The sequence below is a fragment of the Hyalella azteca genome, unplaced genomic scaffold (genome assembly GCF_000764305.2).
Source record: "Hyalella azteca isolate HAZT.00-mixed unplaced genomic scaffold, Hazt_2.0.2 contig13161, whole genome shotgun sequence".
Lineage (NCBI taxonomy): Eukaryota > Metazoa > Arthropoda > Malacostraca > Amphipoda > Hyalellidae > Hyalella > Hyalella azteca.
In genome coordinates, this window is record NW_025943092.1 from 35,320 (window position 1) to 57,086 (window position 21,767).

The following is a 21,767-nucleotide window of genomic DNA, read 5'->3' on the forward strand; positions in this document are numbered from 1 at the left end:
CGGATGAATCAAATCGTACAAATTATTGAAGGATCGGGGAATTTTATATGCGCGCTAATTGCAATACACTGATCAGCAGGGCATTTTAACATGAAAATAAGGGCGCTTCTGTCGCAAAATGAGGGTTATCTAAGCCTGAGAGATGACCATCCAGTAAACGCTGGTTGGCCAACCAACATTTTAAACATGCTCGGATCATGCTTGATAATTGAGGCTATGGTGCAATGTACATCGAAAATTTATGCTTGATGTAACTGCCAGGAAAAAGAAGATCGTGATGACTGCCAGGACGAAGGAGAAGGATATGTTAGCTGCCAGGACGAAGGAGAAGGTCGTGTAGACTGCCAGGACGAAGGAGAAGGAGACTGCCAGGACGAAGAAGAAGGTACTTGCAGCCACGAGTCGCTTATATATTTCGACGTGATCAAGTTGTTAAGTTAGTAGAGTAATTAGACCGTTAACCATCCTCATACGCGCGGCCCCCGACCTGAGCGATCGTCCGCCGCAGCTCTGGAAACATTAGGAAAATTAAAAATGTTAAATATGTTCCAATAATATGATTGTAATTGATATTGTTACTGATATTATAACACGGTGTCTTTAATGCGCTGAAATTTATTGATAATAAATACAGGGCCAGAAAATGTAATAGGTAATATTTTCACAATATCTTAGAGTAACAATTCTCAGTGGATGAAAAAATCTAGTCCTGCATGGTGCATAAGTTTATTCACGTATCCGAATGAAATCTTTTAATAATAGACATGTTTTATTATATAACATATGTGGTACTAAAATAGTAGCATAGCGGTAAAGACAAATGATCGGAACAGGTTAAACCTTCAGTTAATTTTGACGTAATATAGTTGAAAGTTTAGTATTGAAGTATTTCAGTATGATTATATACAAAATAGAGGATTGATAGTCATATTATTCACTCATGTGAACTTATCGCAAATTTATAAGAAACCTATTAATAGTTGAACCCGAGGGATAGAACAAGCAATATGTTCACATGGCCGCTGATGTATCCTCGTTTATGAAAAATAAAATCTGATAGAGTCAATGAACTTGAATATTATTGAAATTATTCAAACTTTTATTTGTACTTGAAATTATTTGGTAGGAATTTTTTGCATGGAGTGTAAATTCATTATTATCCTGATTCGTAATGCGCGTTTTAATTAAGTTCATTCGTATGAAATCTAATTTGCAATTTCAAATGCCACATCGTGTGCACATTGCAAAATAATCAGTGGAATCGTTTTAATATTTCCATACATAAAAAACGGAATCAATCGAATTGACAGGATTATTTTTAACGAACTATCCGACAGCAGAGTTTGAAGGATATATTCACTCAATGTCTGTATATTTTTACATCGCAACACGATCAGTTCTTTAGAAAGAATTTAGAAGATTTTTCAGGTTTTACATTGTCAGTTCACCTTTCAAGCGCTTGTGAAAGTTTAATGAAGCTCAGCCTCAAGAAAAGTTTCCATATTTTATGCAAATCGTTTAACGGACTTTGAAGAACACGAGTGCGATAAATGAAAACAGGTGTCGTAGTTTTTATCGGAGGAATTTTTCTGTATCAAAGTGCTCCGCAATGTAAACTTTGTACAGAGAATATCGAGAAAAAGGGGGAATTGAAGGCCAACGGGTAAATGATGATTACGAGAATGCGCCTCATTGATTTTACGTAGGTATAACGATTTCGAAAGAAAAATTTAACTGAGCGATTTTCAGTAGAGCTCTTTTGATCGTCCGTGGGTGGCGGTTGTTCTCATATCACAAAAGGCAGGCGACGGCCAATTATCTCTTGGAAAAAGGGACGGGTCCGTGTGAAGTGGTTCTGATGAGTCAGCATTTTCTGTCACAAAAGGCACTCACCTCTCGAAGAGGGCCGGGTTTGTGTAGATGGGCTCTGATGGGTCGATGTAGTGTGAATTTAATCCGTCAGGTTCTGATGTGAGGGTAAGGTCGTCTGGCTTAGGGTCTGGGAAATACCTGCATATGGAAAAATGGCCCTTTAAGACTTTAATATAAAGCTTTTCCTTTTGCAGAATTCAGTAGAAAATTATATGAGGTACATTTTACACTATTTACATGAGCTTCTTCGAAATCAATTTTCCAGTTGGAAATCAATTGTCCAGTAATATCAAGATCATTTTATTTCATTAATTTTGAAATCATGTGATTGGAATTAAATTTAACGACAATAATATGAAGAAATTAAAATATGTGCGTAAATCATGGCATGAATGTGGCCGACTTTCTGTCAGAACGATTTGCCGGTCCACATCCAAAATATGGGGCACGGAGAATATCAACAAAGGATGAAAAGATAAGTTACTGTAAAAGATTGAAATCGATTTGAATCTTCAAACTTTCGAACCAATTTTTGAGTCGCACACAGACGCATTAATGATTTGCGTAAGACTGGAGCTTTATGTTGTTGATATATAGAGAAATTAGTATGATTTGATCGTAGGAAAAGATTGGAGGAAATAACTGTTTCTTGTTTTGCGTAGGAAATTAGCTTTTATTACCCGAAAGGAACGGGTTGTCCAAAATAAAATTTCTTCTAGCATCAGAAGTTCTTGTGTTTTATCTGAATAAGACCACCAATAACGCCCTTAGGTTCAAAACTTTAAATATGCAACCCCTGTTAGGATTGAAATAAAATGATTCTTTTTGAGTTACATTCTTCAGTATACAAAAACAAATAAATTGTTATGATTGAAACTTGAACGTCTCAGTTCCTACCTCCGACGCTTCTGAAGAGTCTCAACGACGTAATTAACTATTTTAATGACGCAATCAACCACAGCATTCAGCGTATATTCGAGCTTGAGTGAACTCTCTTAAATTGTTTTTAATTCATACAGATTGCTGCCTTTTCGTATTTATATCATAAAGTTTTTTTTCGTATTCATATTCACAGATTCCATCATAGAAAGTAAATAATATGCCAGTTGGCAGTGAAGCACACAAATAAAACATGGTTATATACGACTTCGTTCTTCAAATTAACATTCGTGCTGGATTGTAAAAAAGCTGCAATTGAGTTCTGAGCTCACCTTCGTGCGTTGGATGTGACGGCGCCGGCGAATGCGAAGAAAGCAATTGTTTTCTCCAGGCGTGCGTTTGTACAAAGCTTGGTGCAGGTCAACGTATTTACATGTGTATTGATTTTTGTTTTGAATGGAAAAGGACTAATTGACGTTGGAAAACAAGTGGAGGTTGTATCGATCAAGTTTCGTTGAGGGGTAAAAAATACTAATTGAAGAAAAGCACAGCTTTCAAAGATTTCTACACTGAAATATTTTGTGATGCAAACGGTAATATTTGTTAACTAGCATTGAAACTTGAATGATATTTTGCCTGTGCAAGGATTTCTAAAAAAATTGGAATGTCAAGGATTTGAAATTTGGAAATTCCAAGGATTTGAAAATTCCAAGGATTTGAAAATTCCAAGGATTTGGAATTTCCGTGCCCTGCTAAAGTGCTCTAAATTTAAATTCTACATGGATAACTCAAATATTGACCTTCTGCCTCGCCAAGGATACATTTATTGTTGCAAATATTCAAGCCTACTACCAATATTTTTGAAAAAAGTACATTTATTTGAATAAGTATTGACTACTAAAATTATGGACTAAATTTTTTTTTTCAAATAATGGAAAATGAAGATAGTAAAACGAAGAAAAAAAAAACAATTTGTAGTGTAGTACATATTTGCCAGTATATTCCAAAGAATGCGTGTTCGGTATTTTAATTTTAGCTTGAATTGTTTTATGAGATGTCAGTATCGAACGAGCGTGTGTTGGCGGTTGACTTCTTGGCGCGGGTGACGTCATACGGACGTGTCGTCGCTGTAAATATGTGCGCGTTTATTTACATAACGTGCTGTCATCTTATTATTAACTCGTTACATTTCTAATTACAAGCAACACAATGATGAAACATTTTTGCATGCTTTTTCGTGAGTGCTAAAATTAATATAACTGGAAATTACGAAATGTTTTTTTATTAGACTCTAGTTCATCAACTAAAATACATAAAACGTGTATAAAGCACACTACAGGAAAGTATGGTGCAACTACATTATGAGTGACAAATTGATTCAGTAGATTATGATGACACGAAAAAATTCTAAAATGGAATGGAAATTTAAGTTGTTAACTGTTCAAGCATTTGAGTTGGAATACTCTTCAGGTGGAACTTCAATACTAACTGTAATATGATATCGTTAAAAACTTTCACTTCCGTCATTTATGCAAATTCGGCTTTTAATTTGAATGATTTTTTCTTCCTCTGACGTTTTAAGATATCATAAAATTCAATAAATTTATTGAAGACAGTTTTGGCCGGAAGATCTAAGCCTTCTTTATATGTTATAAAACGAAAAACTCACTATGTGAACAAATTGCACTACCATTTTAAATTTTTCACTTCTTATTGCCAATTGAAGGTTAAATTAGACTTAGATTGACCAATATTGAGTCATCTGAATTGTGTCATCTTGTTCCCTTTTTTTGCATCATTCAAAGTATTGAATAAGCAATTGTGATGTGATACCTAGAAGACACTTGATGCCTTAATGATTTGAAGGCTTAATATTGGCGTTTATGTTTTCATTGCTATTATAATAAGCACAGAATCTACAAATTTGTTGCAAAAATGTGCAGCGCATTGCATAACCTAAGTGCTGTTTGAAACTTTTCCGATAAAGTTTATAAATCTATTTGAAAGTTAAGCAGGCGATCATTTAAAAAAATTGAAAATCATTTGTAGTGAACAATGTTGCAGTGAAATTTTCAATCAAAATTATCTACAACTATTTTACTGTGTGGGAGTTTAACATTGAGGCGAAATTCCACCTACCCAGTGAAAAATTTACAGACGCGTCAGCTTCTGATTTGGATTACCAGAAGCTGGGACGACTCTAAATTATGTTACCCAGTGAAAATTTACAGACGCGTCAGCTTCTGATTTGGATTACCAGAAGCTGGGGCGACTCTAAATTTTGTTAGGGTACCTGGCTGGCTGAGGCACAGTGCGTGGATGGCTGGGGAATGAGCCTCTGGCAGCCTCATGACGCAGTGAGACGTGGCGAGGATTGCCAGCGTCAGCCATGGCGTTCTTGGCAGCCACTCCGCCATGTGCGCTGCGTCTGGGATGATTCAGTGAATAAAAAAAAATTTCAGTGGATAAAATATAATATTAACGGATCAACGTCTGGTCATTTATGCTAAAAATTAGTATAACATAATCATGCGATTCATGCTAAATGAAACATGGTGATAACTAATCAATAATTATCAGTTTTGAAGATGGTATCCTTCACCAAGTTTACCGATAAAGGAAGACGGTGGCTACGAGGACGCCGATCAGGCATAGCACGGAGGTCACAGTCGTGGCCACGAGGCCATTGTAGGCGGACGTGCTGAGGCACACGTCCTGCAGGTAGCGCAGCTCTGCCGCCGCTGGGATGTCCTCGCGTGACAGGTAAACCTGACACAAATAACTCGTCTTTATACTGACGCAACAGACATCTCTCCAGTCTGGCACAGCCAACACGGAACACATCCGTGTGTATTTATTCAGAAAGAGCTGGGAAATTTGGGGTTTCCAAAGCTCTGGAGTCTCGACAAGACTTAAAAGTAGAGTCTTTGCACCGAACTTGTATTCTGATAACTAGGAATAAACTCGTGTGCAGTAAATCAAGATCACCAACGATGTGTTGCTTTTAAGTTGAAGGTTCGTATAATATTTTGGAATGAGAAGCTCGCGTCTCTTTGATTATTGATTTGTTTTAGATAAAATTTTAACGATTATGCAGGAATATAATATTTTCAGAGTTAAAAATTCCTTATTTATCTACAAAACTTGGAAGAAATATTGAAGATGTGAAGAATTTGAACTAATTCACGTCTGCAGCAATTGAAACAGAGCTACATTAACAGTGAACCTCGCAACCGCCACAATTGACAAGGAACATACCTCGCAGCTGCCATAATTGACAAGGAACATATATATGCCAAGACACCGTTTAACATACCTCGTATATGCCAAGATACCAATCAACATACCTCGTATATGCCAAGACACCGTTTAACATACCTCGTAGATGCCAAGACCCCCATCAACATACCTAGTATATGCCTAGACACCGATGAACATACCTCGTAGATGCCAAGACACCGTTTAACATACCTCGTATATATCAACACGCCGTTTAACATACCTCGTAGATGCCAAGACCCCCATCAACATACTGTACCTCGTATATGCCGTGCACATGCTCCACAGGTCCCTCCTCAGCCTCCAGTTTCTCCTGCTCGAGCAGCCGTTGCTCCTCGGCCGTCATGTTCGTGTAGCTCGTCTCGTTCACAGGACCCAGACGCTCCGCCAGATCCCTCCTGCGCCGGCCGTACGACTCGACCTCCCCGCGCCCGTGTGTGTCGCGGCAGAAGGCCTGCGCCGAATAAAATTATGAAATTACTAAAATTTAAATAATTATTTGCTAACATTTGTAAATTATATAGATTAATTTTCGTTTTGCCCATTATTTTACGACTGAAATTTGAATGAAAAGAATTTTATTAATTTCATGTATTAAATAAAATTTTTAATTAGGCACAATTATAGCTGATATTATATTCTCGAAATGCCTGTAAATGCATTGCGGTAGAAGAGCAAGGCGAAAAATTGCATTTTCTTGTTCATGTTGGCTGCTGTCACTAACACAAAATTCGTTAGCTACTTGATTACAAGAGTAACAAAATAAAATATGAAGAATTTGGAATAACAGTAATTTTGCGACACGCGAAAAGGCGAGTTATTTTAGCCACAGAGAATGAACAAAACTGCAAAACACGTAAAATTAAAATAAATATTCTAATTTCTATTATCAGTCGCGATTATTTTCACAGCAATTACTGCAAGACTTCCACTGGACAACAGCAACGAACAACGCGAACAACGTCTGGAGGAAATTGAAATTCTTTCAGTCTTCTTAATATTGAATCTCGAGCTCGTGAAAGTTTGAATTATGAAAGTTTGAATTGAGTTCGTGAAAGTTAGAATTATTTTGAATTATGGTATCAAACTAGCAAATAATATTACTAAAATTCAATTCGGATCTTCGATATCAATATCGCTATCAGACACTCACAGGCGTGCAGGTGAGTTTGCAGGGTCGCACGTTGGCCTCGAAGACCAAAAAGTTGGATTCCGGAATTTTAAAAGCGCTGAACCTCGTCTCGAGTCCCTCGCCGCTGCGGGCGCGCCCCAGGGCAGGGAAGATGTAGTTGTCCACCGGGCACCTGGGCACAGATGCTCCGAAATTATTGCCACTTCGTAAATAATTCAGTTTATGAAATTAACCTCAAGTAGGTTATGTAACATGATGTAACGAATAAAATGTTTAATTATATTCTGAAACTCGGCGATCAAAAGTTTTTTGAAACAAATTAGAAAGTTAAGTTCTGTGGGAAGAGGTACTAGGTAAACATGCTTATGTTAATTAAAATTCAACAACAAATACAATTGAACATACATAGCCGGACACTGCTAGTACAGTTTTACAGTCTCTTGCGCATCGGTGATCTTCTTGCACCGGTCCCTGATGGGAATTGCCTCCAGCCTCGATGGCTTGATAATTAATCTCGATCTAGTATGTTGATAATTAATGTGCCTCCTAACTACCAAAACTCGTCTAAGAACACTCAGCGGCATATTTATCTTAAGTGATTGGTGGGTTTAGCTGAAAAGCCGTCAGTAATTGGCTGTCAGAGCTACTAACTCAAATAACTAATTCTACATATAAAGTTATACTGCAGCTAAAACAAAATTCAGACGCATAGCATCTACCGGTTCGAGTAATCAGAAGCTGAGGCGACTCTAAATTTTGATTGGATGCCCACCCTCTGCTGTCGATGAGTTGCACTGCTCGACCGGAGTAAGGGTCCTTGGCGACGACGTTTGTGGCGAAGATGTCAGATACGAGGTTGAAGCCTGCCTGGGGCTCAAGTCTGAAGGTGAGAGGATCTCCTACGGCGATGGTGGTGGTAGGGCGGCCGTCGTACAAGACACGGAGGGCGACGCGTTGGTCCAGGCGGTTCTCCAGTTCCAGGTACTCGATGGGAGTTGGGGCCCCTGCACTACTGTTTCAGTGGGCGAGAGATATAAATTATTTATTCCGCGTTTCCCAGTATAAATTTTAGGGGGTAAAAAAGTATGCTAATTATCACATTGGTATTATGAAGTGTTCATTCGAAAAATTTGTAGTCATACGCTCAACACATGCGGTTTGTCGAGAAAAATTCAGAAACTGACGTTCTATTTTTGGGCAAATCGGAGAAAAATAAAAGAGAACCCACTTGCAATAGACTCCATTCTCAGAAATACATTTTTTTAATATAATAAAGGGTGACTCATAGCAATACATTCATAATACCCTCAGGTGTGACTCCAAAAACGAATTCGGTGTTACTATGCTGCAACATTTTCAATAAACGGAAAGGTGAGACGAATCCGAATTCTAAGGTGAGCAAAGGGAAAATCAAAAGCTGATTGCTCATGAAAATCGGGATATTCCACTTTTTGTTCATGCTTTAAAAATAATTTATGAACACATGGTAAAATATCGCAAGGAAATGTGAAAAACTGTGCAATTAATTTTGATTTTTCACTTGACTACACTTCCTAGCTGTGAGCAGGGGCAGAATTTATATTCAAATTACAAACCGGAATTAACTCAGTCCACCGTTCACTGCAGTATATAGATTACTATAATATTAACTCTTTTGTGTCAGGAACTTAATTAAATCACACAGGAACTTCATTAATTCATTACTAAAGGCAAATGGCATTAGTCATCACTAAAGGCAATCGTGGCTTTGGGCAAATGACATATTTATAAATTACTAATAATTTGACAAAGTTGTACAAGTTTAATACCAACTCAAAAGTCTAAAATCACTGACAAATTATTACAAAGATATTGCTTTTTGCATCAAGTCATGACTTGATGATTACATCATGGGCAATATTATTACAGGTAAGGAAGAAAATTAGATCTGAATTCTTTCAAATCCCTGTATTATGACGGTCGAATCAAAATAAAATACATGACTTCATCCAATCAATTCATTACTGTTACTATAATTTTCCGCACCTTATGTCGCCTCAATCGTCTAGTCAGTCAGTTTGGAATAGGAATCCAATCGAGTAGTTGAAGCAAATTTTGAAACTTTATATTGATCAACGTAGTGGTCTTCAGGAATTAATCACATTATTATTCACATTGTTAGCAACGTCTCGCCCTCATGAAATTTGTTACTCCAGGCGTTACGCATCGCGAGATTCGCAACTCCTTGAGTTACGAATCACGAGATTCGTTACACAATGCGTTAAGCATCACGAGATTCCCAAATTCTGGTGTTACGCATCACGAGATTCGTTACACCATTCGTTATACATCGCGATATACGCTTAAAAATATATCACTAATCACAAATTGTGCTACTCCATGCGGTTTGATGTAAAAGTCCCTCCATGCAGCCAAACCTTCTAGTGAGCAAGATAAACATAAATCTCGTAATCGTCACGTATCATCATGCGTCGAAATAAGACCGTCATCAAAAAAAACTGTCATCCAGCCCTTCTCATCAAGTTTACAATTACGAGCTTAGACACCGAGATGTTTCCCATGTTTCAAATCCATGCGGCGTGCACGGACTATCACTGAATATCAAACCTGGTTGCTCCTGCCACTGCAGTACCGTACCCAGCCCCGATATACGCGGAGGTGACCACGCTGTCGCTCGGGCCGATGGTGGTACACGTCAGGTTGTAGCGCTTGTCCATCATCGTCTGCACGTTCTCGGCGAACTGCACTACGACGATGTTGGTAAGCGTGTCCCCGTACTGTCGAAAACCATAACATGGCATTAAATAGCGCCTTGATCAAATAACGTAACTTGCATATCACGGGTCATGGATCATGACCGAATCATTTTGATTCAATCGTCTCCGAAGTTAAAAATTAAAATTATCGTCTCGAAATGCAGCTTGTCTTCTTCGTCTGACAGTCTTGAAAGTGTTGATGACATTTCTACCAGCCAAAGGTGAAAACTGACACTCACTCCTCTCGCTCGATGTGACAACTGACCATAATCCTTCCACCAGCTTCTGGCTGAAACTGAATAATTTTGTTCTTCCAATACTGATCCTGACCATTCAACAAGATGGAGGTTGGAACAGAATCATTTCGTTCTCCCAATATTGACCCTGACCCTTCCACTAGCTGGAGGCTGGAAAAAAAACTGATTTCGTTTTTCCTTAACTGACCCTGATGGTGCCGCAGTCGGGAAAGCCCCTGGGTGAGGACAGCTGCAGGACACTGACAGTGCTTCCACGTCCGACGATGAAGCAGCGGTCGTAGTAGCCATAAGCGTATATACGACCTTTGAACGGCTCGTCCGTACGCAGCGTGAACTCCATGCTGCCGTCCTCGTTGCAGCTCTGAGCCACTGTTTTTAACAAGGAATCGTAAGTGGTTTCAAAGAGATGAAGGAGAAACAGTGTTCGAAAGAATGGGGAAATTAGAAGAGGAACTTCGACTATTTTCAAAGATCGAGGTGGGGAAACGGTACAGTCAACGAATGGGGGAAATATGGGGAAGAACCCTGACTATATTAAAATAGAAGAAGGAAAAACAGAAATGCAATGAAAAGGGAGAATTGGATAAGGAAACGTGATTGCATTGAAAGAGGAGAGTTTTAGGGATGAAAACTGTTATAAAAAATGAAAATGGAGGAAAGAAAGGGCTAGCAGAGAAACTGTAGCGAAGACAAACAGGGTAGGTATATTTAGTGAAATTGAACTTTTCAAGGAATTACGCTTTAATCGGAATAGAGAACGGTAAACGGGAGCTATTTTCTCAGAGCAATTAAGGTTAGTAGACAGAAGGTGATTGAAAAGCAGTACAACTTTTTCATTAAGGCTAAAGGTTGGCAATTTTTTACCTTCGGACAAATACGTGACTTGCTATCGGGCCAATTATTCTAAATTAATAATTAATAATACATTGCAAAAAAAACATGGGTGACAGTATCTTGCTACAGTTAATTTTAATGTTCGCTAATAACTGTAACGCTGTTTAAATATATCTGATGGACGCATTAATGCTAATGAACACCAATATGACTAATTTCGAACCTAATAATTTATTTAGTAAATGTACAAAAGTATGACCTATTAAAATACATCAATTTGAATAATATTGAAGTGAATAAAATAAGTAAGGACAAATTTTGATGCAACACTGAGGAAAGTGCATTGTCCCTAGACTCATCGTTCTGTTAATAGAAACTGATTAGTTTTGTGGGTAACAGTCAAAATTGCAAAGCTCATTTATTGTAATATGAGATAAGTCATTTGCGAACATTAATTTATTTACATCATTGTCTCGACAATTTTTCTGAATCAAGTACCATTAACCACGGGATTTGAAAAATATTGTAAAGACAAACAACGAAGTAAATATTAAAGTTCTCGCGTAAATTAAGTGGACCCAAGCCGGCTTGGGTTTTGAAGGAAGATGTCGGTAAGATAACATGCAAGTTAACGGAGAGTTCGTGAAGCCGAGACTTCTGATCATTCAACTTACTTGGTTTGGCATCCAATGTTTCTTACTTAATGCTTACCCGTTCTGTCGCCTTTCGAAATCATATTTCATATTACGTTTTCTATTAATTTGTGGAGTATAGAATGATGGACAAGAGTTTTCGGTAGGGAATATTTCCATTTTTCTAAGGGGACTTTAGTTTATCCCGAAAATTAATTGTTTTCTGTCAACAAATTGGGTATTGGATAATTGATTCATTCGAACGAGAATCGATGTGTCTGAGATTACTAGGTTAATTTACATTTCAAGTTTGAAGGGCTTATTGGTGGACCTATCATAGATTAGCGCTTAGGTCCTATTTGTGAAGATGAATTATGGTGCTGCATGACTGATGGATCACCGGCGTCGCAGGTGGACGAAAAAAAATTAATTTTTCAGGTAAATTAAATTTTCTGTCAAGTTGAAACTTCATTCCCGCCTTTCCGATCTTGAGCGATTGGAAGCCTCACCATGAGGGCAGTTATCGCTAACGTCGCCTACAAAGCTTCGGCTGCGATCAATTTCGTAATAATCGAATTCCACGTCCGTTTGGAAGTACGCAGGATTCCGAAGATCAAGAGGAGCGCTGCCGCGCTCCGAGAGCTGGCAGTTGTCGGCGACGCCGAGGCTGCCGTACCTGAGATGGGTATGACGAGGTTAACTACTTGTCACGCTTTGAGTTATGTTTACTCTCTGCACTTAAGAGGTTAATGAACATGCAAAATATAGGACATTTTGCTAGATATTACTGAAAATTAACTGTAATGAAACAACTTCTTGTTTTGTTGCCAGTTGAAAGGTACGAGTGTTTGGTTCAATCGGACACTAGAGGGTCTCTAGAGGGATCTATTTAGAGCAAGATCTATTCGTGAGGCATGGTAATTCGGAAATATCTATAATAATACAGATTAGCAGTTGATGGCTTAACCCAATGAGTCAAATACGATACAACCTTACTAAGCTAATTGAAACAAAACAATATGAATTCATTCAAATGATTGACCTGAAATTATAGCTGCGACAAAGAAACATTTGTTCGTTGAGGCATTCCCTTGAGCAGTGTTCACGGTTGCCGACGCTGAGGTAGCGTTTCACATAGGCTTGACGAAGCCGCTTCCCACGTTCCCTCAAGCTGAAGCTTCCTGAGTAATAACAGTCCGACGCAGGAATAAACCCAGATGTACTTCCCGTTGAACTTCCGAACGAACCAGACCCGACAACTCCAAAAGGGTTGGCGTTACTTCCGAAAGTTACTTCACTTGGTAGGTAGAGGTCTCTGATGACTGGGCTGGAAGTTGTGGAACCCCAGGGACCAAAGTTGATGTGAGATGCGACAGAGCCAGTTTTGAAATCGGCGGCTCGAGTTGTTCCTAAATTCAAACGCTGTGTGAAAATATGGTGACAGCTTAAATGTGCCTGCATGCGGTGACTATACAGTAGGAAAGGAATTTTGTGCTTTGAGTCAGGAGTGGGTTAGCGTGAAGAGCGATTAAAACATTTTAGTGGCATGCATCAATGAAAGCAGTTTATATGAGAAGTGAGTTGGTGTGTTAGAACAGGCAAGGTTGATGGTTCAAATCAGAACAAAGAGAAAAGTTTGCTGAGTTATATTATGAAAATAGTTTTCAAGCGTGAGAATAGTTTTGAAAATAGTACCCATGCTTGCAGTACCAAACATTTGAAACCTCGTAGGAAACCCATCTTCTAATTTAAAAGAAAAGAAAAAAAACAAGCCGCAAGAATCAGTCAAGCTTAATTATGTACCTTCACCATTCATTGTGCCCAATCTGCTGGTAGACAAACCACTTCCTCCAACATCCGTCGCAAAACTTGAGGTACCTCTTCCACCGTCGTCGAAACGATTGCCCCCAGCTCCGATTCCGGTGCCGGCGTCGGTTCCCAGGCCTAAGCCGCTGAAGCGACCAGTTCCAAATGCAGAACCACCTCCCAAAAACGAAAAGCGGTCAGTTGCTCCAAATCTGTTTAAACTTGTCGAACTTCTGTCTCCAGACCCCCTCAACGTGTTGCTGCTGCTGTCAAAACGGTCAGCACCAGAGCGGAAGCTATCTGAACTACCTCCTAAACTATCGGCACCTGAACCAAATTTATCTGTACTCGATCCAAATCTGTCAGCACTTGACCCTAGTCTGTCCGCACTTGATCCGAATCTGTCGGCACTTGATCCAAATCTGTCGGCACTTGATCCAAATCTGTCGGCACTTGATCCAAATCTGTCAGCACCTGCACCGAATCTATCAGCACTTGACCCAAACCTGTCAGTACTGGACCCAAATCTATCAGCGCTTGATCCAAATCTGTCAGAGCTCCCACCGTGGCCTGTGAAACGGTCAGTAGTAGATGCTGTGCCATCACCTCTCGTGATGCCAAATAAGCCTGTGTTTCTGTTGGTCGATCCTTTGCTGCCATCGTCACCAATATCAGTGCTGATTGGTCTGAAAAGTCCCGGTCTATCTTGAAAAAGTGGCGGCAGGTTTATCCGGCTTCCCTCTCTGGAGTTCGATATAAATCCACTAGACGATGAGCTTCCTCCAGAAAACCGATCAGACGATGACAACCCCGAACCTTCGAAGCCGTCCGAGCTGCTGCCACTGAAACCAAGTGAGTTGCTACTTCCTCCCTGAGACCGGGAATCTGCCAGTCCCGCTCCTGAAAGTCGTTGGGAAAAAACCAGAGGTTTGGCTTAAGAGTCAAAAGCAATCAGACGGAAATGAGTCCTGACTCGGCAGTTTCAGCATGTCGCTCGGTAACGCGTACGGACAGTGATTAAAAGTGATGTGTGTATTATGGTTAAATTTTAGATTTGTTCTATTTAAACGTTTAACTGCAGTTTTTATACTCACAAGTTTAATGCAGCAACTATTTGACTATTTATATTTTGCTCTACACTACTTCTATACGGATCAATTAAAACCGTTTCAGCCCAACTAAGCAGTTATCGTCTACATTACACATGCAAAGGTTGCCGGTTGTACTACTGAATATAATATTCACATAATTGAAAGAAATGCTCAAAAGAAGCTGTGCATAAAAATATATTATTTCAAACACGCGAAAAAAAGAAAAACACATACACATTCATGACAATTGTCTGCTACCCAGTTGAGATTTTAAAAGAAGAACGAATAATGTAAATTACTGACCCACATTGACTTGGGCAACACAGTTATGCTTCCAGCACATCTGCACGCTAAATTGACTAATCCAGGCTTAAACGTTCTAACCTGTACTCAAGGAAAACATTTAGCCTTTCACTTTGATTTTATTGCATCCAAAATAAAAAAGCTAAATGAGAAAAAAATCCAAATTCGTTGTAATATTTCATAAAATTGAATTCATAGAAATTTAGAACGGAGCTACTGACCCATCAAGTTCTCAAAATAGTCGTATTCTCCGTCGTAGATGAGCTCGCCGTTATACTGGTCAAACTCCGAGAGCTTGCACACCTGGAAGCGCTCTGAGTACATCACAGAGCGGCACGCAAACCGACGCTCTTCCAGGCACTCGTCCAGACACTCGGCCAGCGTGAGCAGAGTGCGGTCACGACGGTCGTTGCGAAAACTGGTAGTTGCGTTGTAAATAGGAATATATTGCTTACAGTAAGTGAATAGGCTCATTATTTTAATAGAAGCAAACAATGACAAAGAATAATAAATGGTGACAAATCATATAACAAATAGGTACAGATTTCTTATTTATGATTGGTCGGTTTGGTTCGAGGAGTTGTCAGTTAAATTCTGATGGAGTTGCGTACTGTTAACTCTTTTTAGTAGCACGTATCCTGTTCATTTATTTAAGGCTACTTTGTTGGCCTCACCCGGAGCGCAGTTCCAGGTGGCGGTTGCGGTAGAGCTGGAATGCTGTCCGTACGTCCCTGAAGGCCCGAGCGTTGAGGGGTTCAGTGTTTGGGGAAGTCAGTGGCGCGTCGTCTTCCATTAAATATTCTCCTCCAATTTTGTCTGTACACGAAAAATAAGAGCGAAAGATGTATTAAATTTCAAAATGTTGAATGTATTGGAGCAATTTCATCATAGACTAATAAAAGGACAAAATTATGTTGACGCATAAAGGAATGCGGTTGGTGAATTACAGACATTTTATCTGATTCACTTAATGGCATAGTCTTTTAATGCTGTGTTGCATTGATAGTAAGCGCCTACTAGAGATTGGCATCAGGATCCTCAAATCCAAGATCAGGATATTGAAATGAGGACACAAGAAAATGAACTGATTTATCGTAGTTTAAAATCGTTTTGTGGCTTTTTTTGGTGATCATATTATGAACGAAAAATATCCGTTAGATTGGTTTCCCTGTATTCTTTCGACTACAAGCACCCAGGTTCCCAACCTCCATCGAAGCACTTGAGCTCGAAATACACGTTGTCGGCAGAAGTGGAAGCTCGCAACTCCTCTCGTCGGCTAACAGAATCTTCGTCGGACAGGATGCACAGTTTGGAGCGTTGGTCGTATTCCATACTGCGGCAGAAGATAGACTTGCTCTCTATGCACTCTTCTTTACATTGTTGTAGAGTAACATTCACTATCGTCACGGGATCAAAGGGGCCGCCCATTTCTGCGTTGATTTCTTTTAGGTAGAAGAGCCGATCCTTTGGACAACGTCGCTCAGCTGAAAAGAAAAAGGAACAAACGTAGAGCTTGTACATGATGAGTGAATACGACTATGATCATTAATGAAGGAAAAATTCCCATATGATGCATATCATTGGGTTGTGATATAAGTCGAGCACACTTATATCAGTGGTAATTTGAGTGTCAAAGGAGAACGTTGAGTGGGGATGAACATATACGACACTCACAATGCACTGAGGCTGGTGTTCCGGAACTAAGTAAGGCTACGACGCTCACAACTGAGGACGGTCTTTTCGAACAAGATAAAGCTACGAAGCTGAGGATGTTTTTATAACTAGATAACGCTTCAAAGCTCACCACTGAGACAGGTATTCTCAAAGTAGTCCATGTCGTAATGTCTGACCAAGTTTGCGTTTAATAGAGATCAAATTAAATCTACGATCAACTCTGAGGCAGATGTTTTCGAACAAGGTAAGGCTACGACGCTCACAACGGAGGACGATGTTTTCAAACAAGATAAAGCTACGAAGCTGAGAATGTTTTTATAACTAGATAATGCCACGACACTCACCACTGAGACAGGTGTTCTCAGTGATTGATTTTTAAGAGAAAATCCGACGATGAAAAGAAGAGTTATTCATCGAGTGTTTACTTGAAAAATTATCGGCTATGTTTGAGAACTTCAAGAGATTTGCCCTCGGAATATCGCAAATTAAACTTTTTGCCAACTTTTCTGCAATAGCAAACTTTTGAAAAATAATTACTCAGAATTAAACTGACCTATTGTGCTCGTAGAAAGCAACGAGGTGGATCAAATCAATTTATGATACGTTCATAAGGTATGTCTGCAGCATTTTATACGTAAATAGTGGTATGTATGAGATAAAAATTATCAGCCTAAGATTCTCATTGTAGAAAAAGGACTGGCTCATTTTTTGTCCATTAGGTAAATTATAACTTGACTCGACCTCGACTTGAAATCGACCTTGACCCTTGACTCGATAAAGCACAATATTTGCGCCCAGTTATGGAATTTTGCATAATCTGTTTAGAGGCGCAAGCCATTTTATCCGAAACCATGAAAAATTTATAATCTTTTTACGCCATACATTTTACCACTTCAAAATAGAAAATATCGCAGAGGCGTTGTTGCAAAGTTACTTGAAATGCAGCATAAAACACTAGGTGCCTCACATGTTCTGACACTCTTCCAGCGTAGATGCCGTCACTTCGATGACGTTCTTTGGCAGGAAACGTTTTGCGAGGTGGCGTTCCATGACGTACAGACGGTCCGGACATTCCTCACGCAGGATGGATGCTTGCGTTGAGCTTGGGGCTAGAGTAAAAAAAATTTTCATGCACTGAAGTTACGACATAATTTTATGGAATAGGGTAAAACAACAAGAAATTTCATTAAAGCTACCTTGGGCGTATAAGCAAAAAAAAATTAATTTTTTTGGACGCTAGTGAGTGGACGTGTGTGAGATATGAATGTTATTTACATTATATGTGAGATATGAAATTTGCATTATTTTTGCCTAAGTTATAATCAGTCACTGTAGCCAGCATATACGCCATTACGTTAAATTAATACATATGTAGGAATAAAAGTAAAATTTCTAAAGAGGCTTTAATTGGTTAAATTTTACCCTTAAACTGGTATAACTGCAACTTGCTATCTCAGTTACTGAGATACTGCTACTTTCATGCTAAAAACGAAAGTAGCATCATTTTTGTGTCGGCTTTGTGACTTTTCAAAAACGACATTTTTTATTCAAATGGGGGTGTGCAATGCATGGTACGATGGTCAGATAGTTTTCAAATGACAGTTGCATGGTAACGGCCTGAATTATAAACTGCAAATACACGTAACGAAGCCTACCTGAGAAGCAAACTTCCCTTAGATGCGCGTAGTTGTTCGCCCTCTCGAACTGTGAACGGGATTGCGCGGCTGCAGAGTTGCGGTCGTCTTGGGGCTGCGAAAGGAAGCATTTGGTCTCGGTGTACTCGACGCTGTTGGAGTACGAGCTGTAGCGACGCCCGGGCACAAAATCCAGCGATCCGCAGCGTCGGGTCAGTTGTTGAGTGGCGGTGCGGTCCTTCAGGCAACGGTCCTCACACAACGCCAACACGGCGGCTGGCATTGCGTTCTTGCGGATCTGGGAACATGTAGTCAGAGGGTGAGAAAGTGATTATTGTCTGTTTAAGATTTACGATGGTCGAGTACTCACAGCTTAAGAGATTGGTAAACGCCTTTTTGAGCTATTCGAAGGGCGAAAATTTTTATTTTAGAGCTGTAGCGGTCGAAGTTTTGAATGACTGTTTATACAACGGTTGTGATCGGAAGATCATACACATAATAAATCATCAAAATGCGTGTTTTAATCTAAAATCAGGAGTGAAAAGTGTGAAACCCGTATTTGAGATCATAATCGAACAACACAGCAGCTTTCATGTACCGAAAAAAGTCCTAACGCGAACATTACCATATATACTCAACATTTAATGATTATTGGCATGGTCAGTAGTTATAATGTTCCAAGTTTTATTTTCTCGTTGATGATCTGTGATTCTTTGGATATGCAAATTTTTAACATGTGCTTTTGAGTGACAAATGAAAGAGTAGGAGTTATGGCAGGAGACAAACGTGCAAATAAAAGAGTAGACATTTTGCCAGGAAAAATGCTCACCACGTCGGAGTCATATGAGTTGGGAGCGAGTCGTACGTCCGGCAGCTTCTCATAGCGCATTTCCCCCTGGCCGCCGTCACATGCGGTGCGCTCGGGAACCAAAGCTGTACAATGGAACAAAAATTTTTTTCTTTGAGATAGATAAGGCTTGTGTGAGTAAAAAATTTTACAACTGAAAATTTTTTGAACCATTTCTCACATGAAACTTTACGTTCGTCAATTTGATTTTTGGTTCCGGAGATACGAAGGGTCTTACATGTCCATCGTAAATGACGCCACACAAGTTATAGTTTCTCATCTTGCACAGTTGTTGTTTGGACAAATTTTGCATTTACATATGATACCACACCATCTTAAAGTAAATTAACTGTGAGTTGTAATTACCGTAGACTTAATTTCACTGTTCCTCAAGTTCATCGAAAATTATCGCCGTGATAGCTTAATTCTAATACAAAATAAACGCTATCTGTCTTTTTATTATTAACTAAAGTACGCTAAATAATTCACCATTTTTTAATCACCTGATTGTTATGTAGAAAGTACGGATAATATCTCGTATACTCTATTGTATACAATACGTACGTATACAATATTTTTAGAAACGGTATGAAGCGATAAAGATAATGAAAACGTAAGCTTTTCTTACCTCGTGACCACGATTCCAGCTGCGCACATTGAATTTATTTTCGCCTGTAAGCGGTGTCTGAACTAATTGTTCTTAGAACCTAAGCAAATTGTTTATATTTTTGTAATTGCTTACTAACTCTGTTTCTTGAGAACTATAGTTGATTAGTGACGCATTGTTTTTGTAAAGCAAGATTGCTTGAAAATTTTAGGTGCATGGAAGGCACTAGCACATGCATTGTGAAAGCAGTTTAAAAATAGTTCTCAAGTAAAGTATTTTCATGCATCCTCATTCGATAATACGAGTGCACTTGAAATTCGTTATTAAAGGTTGCTGCAGTGACAAGTGAAGCGTTTAGGAGGTAATGGGCTAAATTATTCCCATGCACTATAAATACTTAATGATTTAACGTATTTATAAAAATATGTATAAGGCTTTCAATTATTATAATTATTTTATAATTCATGAATACGTGATTTTCAAGTACTTGCCATTGCGCCAACGTCATGCAACAAACTTATTGAATCTGCCTCAATTAAGAGCACATATAAGCACGCATCAGCCAGTCTGTTGAGTGCAGCGAATGATTTATTTACTTTAATGTCTAGATTATGACGCGTCGCAAGAAATTCCGCATTTTACACTAAAAGAATTGATAAAAATTAGACTTATTTTCCCTCCACAATAATTCGAAAGCTTATGCTATTGCTATGAAATCAATTTTTAATATGAACTTAAACAAAAGCCGTAATGTTTTTTCGAATATTTTCCGCTAATAAATCCTCACATGATTTGCTGGTAATTAAATTTATTTCCAAACTAGATGAAATTGCATATATTCGAACTCACAACAATGTACATATCACGGAAGAAATGACAAATTTGATTAATAGCGGGAGACAGTAATTCGCAAGAAAGAAAAGAAAGAGAGAAGACTTCAAAGAGAGATTCTTGCGACACAACAAACGTGTGGTATGAATGCCGGTTGACTGTTGTGGTGTTCATGCGTTTGTGATTTCCAATTGTCCGTGCAAGTTGTCATCATCACCATGCTGGACTCGCTACAATATTTCAAGACTGGACGTTGCTGCCAGTTACAGAGATTAGAAAGTAGTTGTTATACAAGATTTATTGTACACTTGTAAGACAAATTGTGTGGAAAATATTCTTCATGCGTAAACTCGGTGACGTGGTGAAGACAGAGCAAAGTTCTCCATCAGTTGTGCAAGAACCAGACGAAGCGAAGGCATTGACTCACGAATATCATCCTTTTTCTTGCCGGAGATTTCATTCATTGTCGGGTCAGCCGAATCCGGGAAAGAAAGTCCAGTTCCTCCGTCCGAGTGGAATCCTGGAGCTTCCAGTCCACTTGGCAGACCATCAGGAGCAAGAGTAGGAGTAACTTGACTCAAGGCTGGGACAGGGCGTACGTCTAGGTCTCTTCCTGCTGCTGGAGGAGGGGTAAAGGAAGCACCTGCAAGAGCAGCTCCCTCCACGACAGCTCTGCTGATGCCGTAAGGTTCTGAGGTTGCCTCCACTCCACCTGTGGGTAGCACAGATGCTCTGGATGTCTTTGTGTGACAGTTCTTCAGTCATCTCGTTAACACAACACACAGTAGACTCTACACTTTACTTTGAATTGTATTCATGTGTTCGTTTGAGTATTTAGGGAATATTTAGGGCAGTCATCTCGCATCATGAAATATAACACGTTTTACGCCACATTATTGAGATGATAATTATTTAAGCCATTGTGAGAGAACTATCAGTTCATCTACTTAAATCACGGAGTCAAAACCACTGAATGAATAAAAAGTTAAATGAAGAATTACTGTAGGATCATGATTGTGAAACGAGTCCTAATAGACAGACTAATTATTCGTAAAGTTTTCAAAGAGCAGAAAATTTCAATTTTTTTTGTCGTCAGTGAACAATGGCAGTCTGCAGAAACAGGTTAACAAATGAAAGCCCATGAAGAGGTCACCAAGTGAAGTACAAAGCAGCTATGATTACGACTCAGGTTAAATTAGGACCTCATAAGGAGCTCGATACGTCAGGGCAAGGTGTCAGTAAAATTCAGGGTTCAGTTGAGATAATTACGAGAATTATCGAAAAAAGAGAAAAAAGTCAAGAAGAAAATTGCTAATATGTGCGAGGTTAGATA

General features: G+C 39.1%; 1 protein-coding gene across 1 annotated transcript in view; it reads right to left on the minus strand.

The window, feature by feature from the left end:
• Positions 1–368: 368 nt before the first annotated feature.
• Positions 369–21,767, minus strand: part of LOC108675138 — a 28,375-nt gene continuing 6,976 nt past the window's right edge. Inside the window, exons 2-21 of the mRNA XM_018163127.1 lie at positions 20,862–21,146; positions 18,979–19,082; positions 18,171–18,447; positions 17,483–17,624; positions 16,646–16,686; positions 16,047–16,325; positions 15,516–15,657; positions 15,063–15,259; positions 13,445–14,347; positions 12,684–13,050; positions 12,151–12,317; positions 10,363–10,544; positions 9,770–9,939; positions 7,935–8,174; positions 7,184–7,334; positions 6,290–6,484; positions 5,363–5,520; positions 5,045–5,179; positions 1,894–2,010; positions 369–510 (exon numbers count right to left, since the gene is read on the minus strand). Coding sequence (XP_018018616.1) covers positions 468–510; positions 1,894–2,010; positions 5,045–5,179; positions 5,363–5,520; positions 6,290–6,484; positions 7,184–7,334; positions 7,935–8,174; positions 9,770–9,939; positions 10,363–10,544; positions 12,151–12,317; positions 12,684–13,050; positions 13,445–14,347; positions 15,063–15,259; positions 15,516–15,657; positions 16,047–16,325; positions 16,646–16,686; positions 17,483–17,624; positions 18,171–18,447; positions 18,979–19,082; positions 20,862–21,146 — 4,295 coding nt within the window. The 3' untranslated portion in view covers positions 369–467. The remainder of the gene's footprint in view (positions 511–1,893; positions 2,011–5,044; positions 5,180–5,362; positions 5,521–6,289; positions 6,485–7,183; positions 7,335–7,934; positions 8,175–9,769; positions 9,940–10,362; positions 10,545–12,150; positions 12,318–12,683; positions 13,051–13,444; positions 14,348–15,062; positions 15,260–15,515; positions 15,658–16,046; positions 16,326–16,645; positions 16,687–17,482; positions 17,625–18,170; positions 18,448–18,978; positions 19,083–20,861; positions 21,147–21,767) is intronic.